At 37.7% G+C, this 12765-nt stretch overlaps 1 protein-coding gene across 1 annotated transcript; it reads left to right on the forward strand.

The window, feature by feature from the left end:
- The first annotated feature begins 434 nt into the window (after positions 1 to 434).
- LOC131782619 (TNF receptor-associated factor 4-like) lies at positions 435 to 7790 on the forward strand. The gene is made up of 10 exons (XM_066169717.1): positions 435 to 604; positions 1336 to 1387; positions 2208 to 2306; positions 2876 to 3040; positions 3372 to 3449; positions 3978 to 4055; positions 4335 to 4743; positions 6556 to 6720; positions 7199 to 7265; positions 7477 to 7790. The coding sequence occupies exons 1-10, from the start codon at positions 435 to 437 to the stop codon at positions 7532 to 7534; spliced, it is 1341 nt and encodes a 446-aa protein (XP_066025814.1). The 3' UTR covers positions 7535 to 7790.
- The last annotated feature ends 4975 nt before the right edge of the window (positions 7791 to 12765 follow it).

The raw sequence follows: 12765 nt of genomic DNA on the forward strand, positions 1-12765 counted from the left end.
GTTGGAGGGCGTGGGGGTCAGTTTCTCGCTCAGAGTTATACACACACAAGATAGAGTACTCCAGTGGATATTGCACACTTTGCTCCGGGGTTTTATTCTACCCCTGGCTTAGTAATCGATGTATTTCTTGAAATCATTTTTTTAGAAAATTCTCCTTTTCTTGTTTCCCCCTCGACTCAGCACGCTGTGCAAGTTGGTACTCAGTACAAATTAGTTTTGTGCGGTGCTCCTCCATCCCCCGCTTCTGTTGTTGTTCTTTGATCTGTTAATGCGTGTTTTTTCCCACAACTATTGAATATGTGTGGGGATTTTTCTAGAGTCAGAGGGCCTAATTTGAGTCTCAAAGAGTCTGGGAACTAGTTTTGTTTCCATGGAAGTCACACATGCGCACACCTAATTCTCTCTTCCGGCTTCGTTCTGAAACCCAAATCACAATGGCGGCTGGTCATAATATTCCAGAGCTTGGAGGCTATGATTTTGAGTTTACGAGAGTAGTTCCGGATGATTTTGAATGCCCTGTGTGTCAGTTAACAATGAAAGATCCCATACAGATTGGAGGATGTGGCCATAGACTTTGTAACATATGCTTAGAGAGCTTGTTGAGGTAATGCTGAATCACTGCATGTCGAAAGAAGTGGCAACCGAAAACAATCAAGCTTACTTGGAAGTTGAATGACGATATTGACCAGTTGAATGACTTCCCAAGGGAATCATAGTGTGTCTCAGTTATATATAAGTAATTACTAGATAGCTTTATCCGGCACAAAACAATTCAAACAGGTTAGAGTTTGGTGTGAGTACTTAATGCGACGGAAAGCTATCAAATATTACATGAAATAGTTGTTGGCTACCTTTTAGGTGTCTTCGACTGCTTCAGCACAAGTGCATCTAACAGAGTCATCGAATGATATGATCTTTCTCGTTTACTTTGTGAAATCAGTGTTCTCCTTTTCCGGCAGTAACCGGTAACATTCACCGCCTGTAGTAACTCTTATAACCGTCTAAAATTGCTTCAAATTCTTGAAAATTCAACTTGTAAAAGGATTACTTTACCGGTTTGAAAATTAAATTTACCTGTCATGCTTAAAATAACGGAAAACACTGTAAATATGAATCGACTTAAACTAATTATAATTTGTCTTGTAAATGCAAATGTTAATGACATGCAACAATTCCATCATGGTGGGTTCCTCACGCAACAGAATATGGCTCAGCGATGAAAAACGCTAAGACTTTAAAGTAAATAATTACAGTACACATGATGAAAGATTGTTAATATTTTGTTTGTTTTATGATTTTTTTGTTTGTCTGCTGTTGCAAATTTCCTTCTTTCAGGAGGCATTCTCCAAAATGTCCAGTTGACAGACAGCCTCTTTCACGTGACAAGGTAATGATAACGCACAACTTCATACTTTTGGGTCACGCAAACTAGCGATTCCACGTTCTGCTCTCGGTGAACAGATCCTTAGGCATTTTAACGCACGACTCGAAACGCAGTTTCCTTCAAATGGGTGGCCCCTATTGCAAAATGAAGTCAAAACAAAACATGTCAGGCACAAGGGTAGAAAACATCGTTGCTCTTTCGTTTGTCACAAACGCAGAAATTTGTTTTAATTGATATAGGATCCTAACTCTTCGACGTTCATGTTCATGTAAATGTTTGTGTCCTTATGAAATAAGCCAGATTCTTCCAGGGCAAACCCACTGAAAATTAAAGTTTATTTTGAAGCAATAGTCTGCGTTTTCAATCGGTTTACCAGCTTAACAACCTGCTTGGAATGTCAAAACACGAGGAAAGTTTGTAAATCGTGAGCTGGCGGAGGCAAGTGATTGACAAACGTTTCTCGGGTTCTCCCAACATCTTGGGTGGGTTATTAAGCCGGTAAGTCGATACAAAGTGCGTTCCATTGCTTAATTATCTTTTTAAAATAATTCAAATAGTACGCGTGCTCTGATTGGCCATAAAACCATTTTACATGAGCGTATGTGAACACGGTTTTCGTTCCTCTTTCATTAGCTATAAAAGAAATGTAAAATGGTTTCCATGTTTACATAGCCTGATGTAAACACGGAAACCAATTTACATTTCTTCATCTACTCACCAATGTCTGTGAATCATCATGGTTCACTGGGAGAAATGCTGGAAAAGGAGAATTGTCTTTATTACAAGTAGAGTACAAAACATATCCTTGTGTCTGGGTTATCAGATATTTCCAGATGTCGCTTGTCATCGCAGAATTCTGGATCTCGAAGTGAAATGTTCTTATGTTGGGTGTCCTTGGACTGGAGAACTCCGAGCTGTGCAGGTAATGTATCTACGTCATATTCACCGTAAAGGCGTTCTCTATCACTTCATTCGCCGTTGATCCCAAAAATTAAAAATCTCAAACATTTTAATTTGTCTCCTTCATAATAAGCAAGCATTGCACTTATTCCTGCTACTCTTAACCATCGAGGCAGCAAGACATGATGTTATACGAAGCATATCAGGGTAACTTGTGGAGCTCAACTCAACAGTTTCTTGCACAATAGTAACTATATGGACTGAACAGCGGTGTTGTTCTGGTATTTGCAATCTGAGGTGTCATGGTCAGCAGTTTGCGCGCAACATGACAGATTTTCTTCCTGTCTGATAATCTTTGATAGGTGCCTATTATACTAAACGTTTATTAAATATTTATCTCTAGTCTTAGGGATATCATTATTATCAACAAGTCACACGTAAATTTCACATTTCTTTTCGTAGATCCTAAACCATCAGTTAACCGATTGTTTCGCTGTCAATCAAGTCTCTCTTTTCTTTAGCCTGTTGTATGTCTTAGCAGATTGGATCATGATTACATTACAGTTTATTATCGATAAATAATGATTTCAGAAACATCAGTCAGAATGCCTGTTCAATGCGGTGGAGTGTCCAAATGAAGGATGTAAAGAGAAGCTCACCATGCGAGATATGAACAATCACATGACAACGGAATGTGTCTGGAGGGAAGTTAGTTGTGAATATTGTCGAGGATCATTTATCGTGAAAAACAAGCAGGTTTGTTAACAAAAATGTGTTTCTTATATAGCTTCTACAAGGGTAGCATCTTAAAGTGGTGACGAATTTCAATCTTTATTGAGTCAAGATTTTGTTAAGCTCTAGGTATCTTCTCTTATTTGATATAAAATTGTTACACGGAAACATCTTACTTAAATTGGGCTTAAATGTTGCGTTCGAAAACTTTGATCCCTTACTGATAAAAAAGTGGGTATTTTACTTCATAAATTTCGTTAGTACAACAACCTGTCTTTATTGGTCATAATTTTAATAAGACGGAGAGAATTTTGAAAGTACATTAGCTATAAAAACTTCTTTTCGATTTCTTCAGCAACATCACAACGTCTGTCAAATGTTTCCGGTTCAATGTGCCAACAATTGTGGTCTGAGTAATATTCCACGAGAAAAGGTAACATTTAATATTGTTAGTGATTCTCAGTAATTCGAACGAGAGTTTAATTGAATGTTCATGCACACAGCCCGCATGGGACATATTGCTGCTCTATCTGAAACGTCACAGGCTAAGTCTTGTTTTATGTGAGCAATTTGGAGACGTTCCGTGCTCAAATGGTCAAAGAACATGCACTATTGTTTTGAATATATTCCTGGCTTCAGTCAGAGGACATGAAGGTCGTCATTTTCTGCCTTAAATGGGCCTTCCAGAATTGAATCTAGGTAGCTCCATAATAGGGAAACAATCCATAACACCGTAACGATCCCTTCAAGGAAGTTTGCTCCGTTAAACTTTGCAGTAAAATGCCTTACACTACTAGGGAACATTTTTAAATTTTGTCTCTGAATTCAGTTCCCTGATTCATACATTACGAAATCTAAGGAGTAATTTTGAGACACCGAATGATTTTTTTTCGCTAAGCACGAGAGAGGATTCCTGTGGCTGCTCACAGAAGACTAAATCTTCTCTATCTTTTTGTTTTAGCTCTTGGCTCATATTCGTGATCACTGTCCTTTCACAGAAATTGATTGTAAATACAAGAACTTAGGATGCCAAAATGCGGTATGAAACAGCTTTCAGTTTATATTAAATTGCAGGTTTGGCGGGGAGGTCGTATGTTTGTATTGTATTTCCATATCATGTTGTAAAATGAATTAAAATGGAATGTCAAATATGTAAAAAATTTTTCATTTTGTAGGGTTTAAAAAATTCCTAATAACCTGTGCGGCAGTTGAATCAAACTGTTTATTTCTGGAAGGAACAAGTAGATCAATAATTAACAAAAATTTAATGTTTGGATTGTATTAAAAGAGTTTAATGACCACATCGTCTTTTTTTCAGTTTCCAAGAAAAAGAACGAAATCTCACTTAGAATCACACATGGAAAGCCACTTGAACCTAGCTCTGTGCAGCCTTGAGATCACTCAGAATCAGGTTAAAGAACAGTCAAAGCAGATAGAAAGATTGGTGGCAAAAAATACAGAACAGTCACAGCAGATAGAAAGATTGGTGGCCAAAAATACAGAACAGTCACAGCAGTTGCATAATCAGTCACAACAGTTGAATGATCAGTCACAGCAGATCGAAAGATTGGTGGCCAAAAATACAGAACAGTCACAGCAGATAGCCATCTTAGAACCTCTGAGAAGCCAGCCTCAATATCAAGCCGCAATGGTGGACCCAACCGCGACCAAACAAACGAAGGACCAAACAAACAAGATAGGGGCAACCAATGCCTATGTTAAAGAGGGTAAGTTTCTATAGAAACTTTGGCGTTGCGTCGATGGGGGGTATAATAAGATATCTTGGTCAGTTTTATCAGCTGAGTTGATGACATAAATTGGCCACCGTAAAGAATTTCTAAAGCTGACGTTTCGACCGGTAACCCTCCGTCAGAGTGAATAGAGAAATGGTTGCGTGCGTTTTATAGGTAGATAAAATGGAAGTCTCACCGATAATCACACTCTAAAACATTATTACTCGCAAGGTAAAGCACGTAGGAAGCGGCTAAAGCACGAAAGAAATGTAGAGAGACACACGAGACGCAGTCGAGCCGCTTCCCACTTGCCTTACGATAGAACAGAGCGGAGTCAAGGCTTCTCTATTTGTTTTATGATAAAGAATCCGTTAAATTCCCCACTCATTGCTTTCTATTTTTTAAAACAAACTTTCTTTCCAAATCGATCAACAGTGTCGTCAGCATGCTCTATACTCTCTTAAAGGAAGCTACAATAAGCCAATCAGAATCCTTGATAGAATGGTTCAATTAATCTGATTGGTTGAACAAGACTAAAGCTGTCAAAAATGTCAAACCATTAAAGTTCACAAACCATGAAAGTTTACAATCTTGAGTAGTTTACAAACTGAAATAGTTTGGCACGTCGAATCCAACACTGTTGCCTAAAGTAATTTAGTCTCTAATACAGAATCTGAAAGTGAAATGTTCGGTGAAATCCGGCCGAATTGTGGCTCATAAAAACACGCGAGTTTTTTCCATGATAGATAGAAAACATACTGCTCAAGGCGTATGTTTTATGAATGAGCAACAACCGAAATCACAGGAATATAAAGATTGATCGGGATGACGGCGTCGTAAAACTCGGCTGCTTTGAGTGATGTAGCCTTCCACTGAACGCATCGGAAAGGATACCAGAGCAAGCTCTTATTTGTTCACTCGAAGGGCGGCCGATGTAATTTCTGAGGCTTGCTTCACCGCGATGACCGAAGATCGCCATTATGAGCCAGCCGTGTTGGACCTCAGCATAATTGCAGTCGCTCTGACACCGTCATGATTGATGAATTTTAACAGTTATGCCAGTTTGGCTATATTTTTTATCATTCCCGTGTTGTTCTGTTTTGTTTTTGAACACGAAATTATATGTACTACACGAGTGTCAACTGTGTTTTTTTGATTTTTATTACCGTATGTAAGCTTGAAATCTAACTGAGTGTGAAAACCTTCAAAACTCGGAATGTCAATTTCTTTTTCTTTGAGGATTTTCGTCTCTGCTTACGTTATAATCACGCCAATTACGGCGCTTGACATGTTGCAAACCTTTGTTTAGTCCTTCTATTTGCCGACTCACTTGTTCCGCCGGATTCAATCGCTCTGACGAAGGGCTAATGCTCGAAACGTCAGCCTTTTTACTCTTTAGGATGGCCCATTTTCGTTTTCAACTCAGTTGTTAACTCCAAATTACCTGTTATACTCTCCCACCAACGCAGCACCATAGTTTCTTTAGAAACTTACCCCTTTATTCATTTCTCTTGCTCTATGTTCTATACTCTGGTAGAACACGCTGTTTCAACCAATGACAGCGCGCGTTATCCCGGGCTTTATTAAAATATTTGGTAAGATTATTTTTTTGAGGGGCGGAAGGGGGTACTGGTGTGTAGATTCGCTTATAAGCTAACGTTACGAAGAGCTGAGTCATTTGAACTCCGAGTAAAACTACTGGGTTATGCTGGCCTCTATGACCTTAAATGAAGTCTAATTGATGATCGTGATGTATTTAGTATTGTGGTCGTTTTAATTATCTATTGTTTTTGTTATTTATTACAGGTGATACTATGAAACAGGGCTTCAAGCCTAAATCAATCCATTATATTGAAGTAGGTATGAAGGTATTGTTTTATCAAAGGCTTGTGAGGAAACTTCGAGGAACAGTCAAGTACGTCGGACCTGGACTTACAAATTTCATCGGCGTAGAGTTAGATCCGTGGGAAGGTGAATATCGACATATGAATGTTGAAATGTACTGATAAAATTAAGAGGAAGTAATTGGTCACAGTAAAAGTGAGTAAGCTTGTGAACTTGAAACTTTTAAAAAGACTGTACATTGACTGCTGTAAGTGTAAGTATCAAGTATCTTTCGTTCAGAAGAGCTATTTTATACGCTTTGGTCTAGGGAGCTGTCTTAATGCACTAACATTGATATAGGCATCATGAAATTGTATTCTGAAGGCAATAAAACAAGAGTACTCATGGAGATTTAATACCGAGATAACCCGCCCCAAGATCAAAATGTAGTCCTTTCATGATGACGGTTTGTGGGAGAAGGTTCTCCCCTCATTCATAGTAAAACTAAACCTACATTTAGATTAAAACAACTGGTTAGTGTGTTTTTTGGTAGTAAATCAGATTCGCCTTTTGTAATGATTTTTTTTTACCTTAGATAACTGAAAGTTTTTTTTTCTTCTTTCAGAAGTACCGATATGGTTAGGTCACCGTGAGAGCAACGGAACGTATGAGGGAAAAAGATACTTTAGCTGGTGGGTAATCTTATGTCTCCTGCTTAAGATAATTTTTTTAACCCAGAAATTCTTATTCGATTTATACGTCACATGACATCCATGGCGTATGATATATTGATAAGGACAGAATTAATTTTGTAACGTCTCCATTTACTCATGCACATCTGTTTTCGGTTTGATTTATTAAAAATGACAAAAGATCTTTTTTGTTTTTTGTATTAACCTTCAGTGCGCCAGGTAGAGGCCTCTTCATTGAGTTTTGTGACGTCATTGAGTGTTACAGATGATGATAACAGTAATGTGGCTGCTGTTTCTTTGCTTCCAATGTGAAAGAACAAGAAAAGTCAGAACAGTCTCTGTCTACCACCTTGAGATGTTCGTTCACTACTCATAGGGGATTTCGTCGACCAATCACAGCAACTACTCCTTGGTCCGTTTGTTTGTAAATTCAATAGAAGTTAACATAATTTAACATAGCTTATCATAAGGCTCGTAGAATTTCAAAGATTTTACAAACGTATGGTATTAAAGAATTGCATCTTACTCCTGTTGCAATCTCTTTTGATGCAGGTGTTCATTCGTCGGTCATCATAATTAGCTTGTAAGCTTATCCCGCCGTCAACAGCCTTTAAACATTTTTATGTGACTCAACGTCATGGTCTCTCGTTCACTTTCATCGAAAAGACCTAGATCTGAAATTAACCAATTGCTACCCGGGTTTCGAGTCAAATAACCGTAACACACTTCAATATAAGAAATTTATGAAAAGTGCTGGTAGCCTTTGAGGACAACTGTTGATTTAGCGGAAAAATAGACGCGTGTTGATGACCAAGTGCAAATAAAAAGCACCACCACCCTAAAATAAGTCCGCAAAAAATTTAAGATTAAGCTGTCTGGGACGAGTTTTCAATAACAGAGGAAAAATGATAACATCAACAAATGCTTTGTACATTAATTAACTGAAGATGACAGAAGTTTCAGTCGAAACATGTATTACAGACTCAAAAGTTTTGTCTCTTTCTTTAAATTCTTATCGATCAACAAAAATATAGTAAAACAAAAAACCGAAGAAGTTATATAAATTTCGTATCCGTCAATACCCATCTTTATTGTTTTTTTAGAGGGCACGGTAACGAATCTTGCAATCTGATTGGTTCTTTACCCGGTCAGTATTTTCCTATCTCTGCCCACGGGCCACGGTAACGCTTTCGTGAGTCGCCGAGTACATCCCAACTTTCGTTGTCATTTTTCATAAATATACCTCGTTTTCCGGCTGGGCAGTATTTTTAAGCAAACACGTCGGTCACTACCTCAAGCCGATAAATAACTTATGAATCCTCTCTTTTCTCGCTATCAAATCACTTTGGTTGACAGAAAAATATTGGTTTCAGAATGAATTTGTATAAACAATAGTGTCATTACGTTGGTTGACAAGCGGCCTAAAAACCTTCTGCAATTAATTTTAATCGTTCACAAAAAGTACCCAGAAAGTTGGAACGTGAGGTATTTGGTTACAGTTAAACTGAACGATGGAACTTTCATTCATTTAATATCTGAATTTTCTCGAGCAATTTGTTCATAGTGAAAGAGCGAGCGAAGTTTTAATTTAAGTTCTACAACAAATATACGCTCCTGGTGAGTCTTTCCAATTCCGTTCAATTTGGACATTTGTACCTTAAATTGCACAACAGAAATTGAAGGAATTTTTTGAGAAAAGGCCACATTACATTCCCTTGTGTCTCGTTGGAGTGTGCTGTTCGAATTTAGTTTTTGTGAAGGAAAGATCAGAGTTAAACACGCCATTACAGCAAACAAACGAGCAAACTCTCACAACTTCAAAATAAAAAGATTGAATTTACTCACAATTAATTTCCTCGCCGTTTACTTAATGAACAGAGGTAAATCTTCGTACATGAATGAATCGTCGATGAGAGTGAATAATACTTTCCGTTAGATCATTAACTGATTTTGAAGAAAACATTGTCGTGACAGTCCTTGCCAAACTAGTTCTATTGGTTTTCAAATGTTCCTTCGCTTTTCTTTTTCATGTGCGCTCTCTAATTGACAGGTGTCAGTTTGTGACAGATACTTGTAAAAATAATGTTTCAAAGTTTGTTTGGAAGCCTTTTAAATCACCTTTATCGTTACGGAAATGAAAATGTTTCGCTGAGGCATCTCTCTTAAATTTGTATCACCTCTATTTTAACTACCATTTACCCACTCAAAAATTGTTCAGTTTATGGAAGATCTTGCCGTATTTACGGCCATAAATCATTCGGGTTCTTTCGGAAAGAATTTCGTCAAGTTTAAAAACAATAAATATGTTATTTACCGGCTAAGGGTCGGTCCGTATGGTGAAAAACTGTGACCTCGGTCTTGAAAATGCTGCCCTCGGCCTACGGCCTCGGGCAGTATTTTCAAGACCTCGGTCACAGTTTTTCACCATACGGACCTCCCAGCCGGCAAATAACATATATGTATTTCTTTCATGCAAGTGAAGCCATTCGCTGCACAAAGCTCACCAGCTCAAAAAATGAGTAGATGAAGAAGTAAAGGAAGATTGAAAATAGCGTGTATTGCATTGGTAACATAAAAATAATTGGTGCTGGGCATCTTTGAATCGTGCATTCATGACAAAGCCGGAGAATTGATAATGGTGAACATTTGATTTTCCATGAATGTAACAACCTGCCAGTTAAATCTATGAAAGCTCATAATTACTTTAATAAAAGGTATGTAGTCTTGGTTGTCAGTCTACAACAATACAAGTTGTCAATATGAAGGGTGAATACAGTTAATTAAATAACAAAATGAAAAGAGAAACCAAATGTATATCAATTTTTGGAAAACGTTACGCTCATCAATCATTGTCTTGACTCTGATTTTTCATACAATTTTCCAAGGCTCATGGTTTCTCTCCCCTTTCTGTCGTGCTTAACCAGAGTATTTAGTAGGATTTGGACGTGGGTGGTTTATTTTTTCAATATAAGTTTTCCCTTGCAAGTTATTTTGTTTTTTTGATTCAAATCACTTTTTGGATTAGGAAATGTTTTACACTAATCTAATTTCAGTGTGAACCCTTATAGTTAAGACCGTCTGCATAAACCTTAAGCTTAATGTACTCTGGAGATATTGTGGCGTCATTGCTGCAGTAGAATCTTACCATACGTGACATACTCAAATGAACTAAGACAGTATCTGATACCTCATCGCAGCTGGGATCCAAACCGTTGATCACCTCCTTAACATCAGTTTTGTTGCATCCTGTTCGAGTTTCTTTAAGTTTATTATTCTTGTAAAAACAATGGTTTAATGGATAGAAGAGGGACCCTCCCGAAACCACGGGGCTTTTACGATGGAGGCCTCCTTGCTTAATAAAAAGAAAGATGTATTTGCGAGCGATACGCGTTCATTGGGATATTTCTGTTGCCAAACCATCAATCTTGATCATCAGTATATCAATCGATTTAGCAAAGGACTTTGAAGATGTCTTTTTAAAGAAAAAAGAGTTTCAAAATGCCTAATGAGGTAAGGAATTCCAAATTTTGGTCCTTGAAAAAAACACAAAAAAAAATTTGACATTGGTTCGAAATTGATGATATCGGTAATCAATGCCTTTTCTGGTGAGATACGAATGTGCGAAGTTATTGGTGACAAATAGATTGAGAAATGAAGGCAGAAGTAAGCGGTTATGATAGAAAAAAAACAAATGACGTCATGGAACCACAACCTTATCCCTTAAGTTCCAAAAAGGAATATTTCAAGCGGATGCCTTCTTCGCCGAACTAAATTTTGTTAACATAAGAAGATGATTTCACTTTCGCCATATTGATTTAAGTTCCTATATTAAAAGCGTAGTCATTCAATGGAAATCCGGTTTTTTTTTTTAATTTTAAGAAAGAGAACCGTTACGGTGCTTCACATCTATAAAGTTGTTTACATGAATCGATAATTAAATGTAGTGAAGAAAAAACATCTTGCTTGGTAATAACAAAAACTGCCTGCTCCTCAAGAAATGATACCGGCAAACCGAGTGTAAACGATTTACTTATTAACCTGCTGAAGTCGTAAAGGAGAAGATCATGCATTATGCAAATCAATGGAAATCACGTATGAATGACTCTCATGCGTGTTTGACAACTCACGTGGAATTGGCTAATACGAATAGTTTATACCATGATTAGAACAAAATGGAAACAAAAAACTACAGTTTCGGACAGGACAATAAAAAAGTACTGGACCTGTTCTACTCAGCAGATATCATTGGTGACTACACTAACATCTGATATTTCTGTCGGTCTTCAACATTCTGTTGTCATTTAGTGCGACTCTATTGAACTCGCTGATCCTTGTCGCTCTCCTCAAAGAATCTTCCCTTCATCCGCCGTCCAAAATGCTGCTCTGTAGCCTCTCAGCAACTGATCTTTGCGTTGGACTGGTAGCACAACCTGTGGCTGTTTCTCAGTTTGTCGGCGGCATACGAACAAAGGAACATTTGCCGCATCTCATTGATGTCAAGTTTCGTGGTAGGGTATAGTTTGAGCTCGGTGTCGCTTGTGACGATGATTGCAATCAGCGTGGACAGACTTCTTGCCTTGTTATTTGGGATGAAATAAAAGCTAGTTGTCACTTCAAAGCGTACAGTTGTCGTTACAGTTATAACAGATTTGTGATGTATTTTTGGAATTTTCCCATCTCATTATGGTGCAGCTATCTGGCGATTCCTCTTTGCGTATTGATATCCGTTTTCTAGAATACCTAGGCCTGGATCTTCTTCACTCTTCGTCATCATCACGCGCAGGTACAGACAATACTTTATCCAACATATGATCAATATAACCAAATAATTCCTCATGAAACTCCATTGAACACGTCGCGAAACAGGAAAGCAGTGGTAAGTGTGATTTGGCTGCAGTTGGGTTTAGTCGCTTGCTATCTGCCCCAAGGCCTAGTGGAGGCTTTGTGTACTCACAGCAGACAATCCTCATTAATTTTTTTTGTAAGGCAACTTACAGGGACTTACATTCATCCTCGAACCCGATTCTTTATTACTGGAAAATCACAGAAGTGAGACAAGCAGTGAAGAATACAACTAAAACTAAATGCTGTTTAAGAAAATAGTTCCTATTTAAAGCTGTCAGGTGCAAAAGTAAAGGAAAGGAAAATTTATAACAGCTCATACATTTCTTAACTTGCAATTCCCACCTAAAGTCGTATTCGAGGATTGCTTCAATTTTGTAGTTTGTTTAATGGTCACAGACTGAAATATAAATGAAGGTCACTGGCTTTCTTGTGCGCCTGTTCCAGTGGATGCTTATGTCAGAAACACAAAAATGTGTCTCATGCCTTAAAAGTCAGGTTATTGTATTATGATGCAGCTGCAAATAATCGCTCCAAATTCAAGATAAGTACATGCGTATTGGACTTATTTATTCATAATGTTTGTGGCTACTTTTCTGCTTGGGAAGCAAGTATGATTCAAAGGGTGTTATTGATATATTTAGGAATTACACTGGAA

This window comes from Pocillopora verrucosa, chromosome 7, assembly GCF_036669915.1.
Source record: "Pocillopora verrucosa isolate sample1 chromosome 7, ASM3666991v2, whole genome shotgun sequence".
Classification (NCBI taxonomy): Eukaryota; Metazoa; Cnidaria; class Anthozoa; order Scleractinia; family Pocilloporidae; genus Pocillopora; species Pocillopora verrucosa.

Excerpts from the sequence above, each read along its gene's own strand:
- LOC131782619 (XM_066169717.1), top strand. The coding sequence starts at position 435 with ATGGCGGCTGGTCATAATATTCCAGAGCTTGGAGGCTATGATTTTGAG. Across the intron at positions 2,307-2,875 it reads GAGAACTCCGAGCTGTGCAG|AAACATCAGTCAGAATGCCT; the intron begins GTAATGTATCTA and ends TAATGATTTCAG. Across the intron at positions 3,450-3,977 it reads GTAATATTCCACGAGAAAAG|CTCTTGGCTCATATTCGTGA; the intron begins GTAACATTTAAT and ends TTTTTGTTTTAG.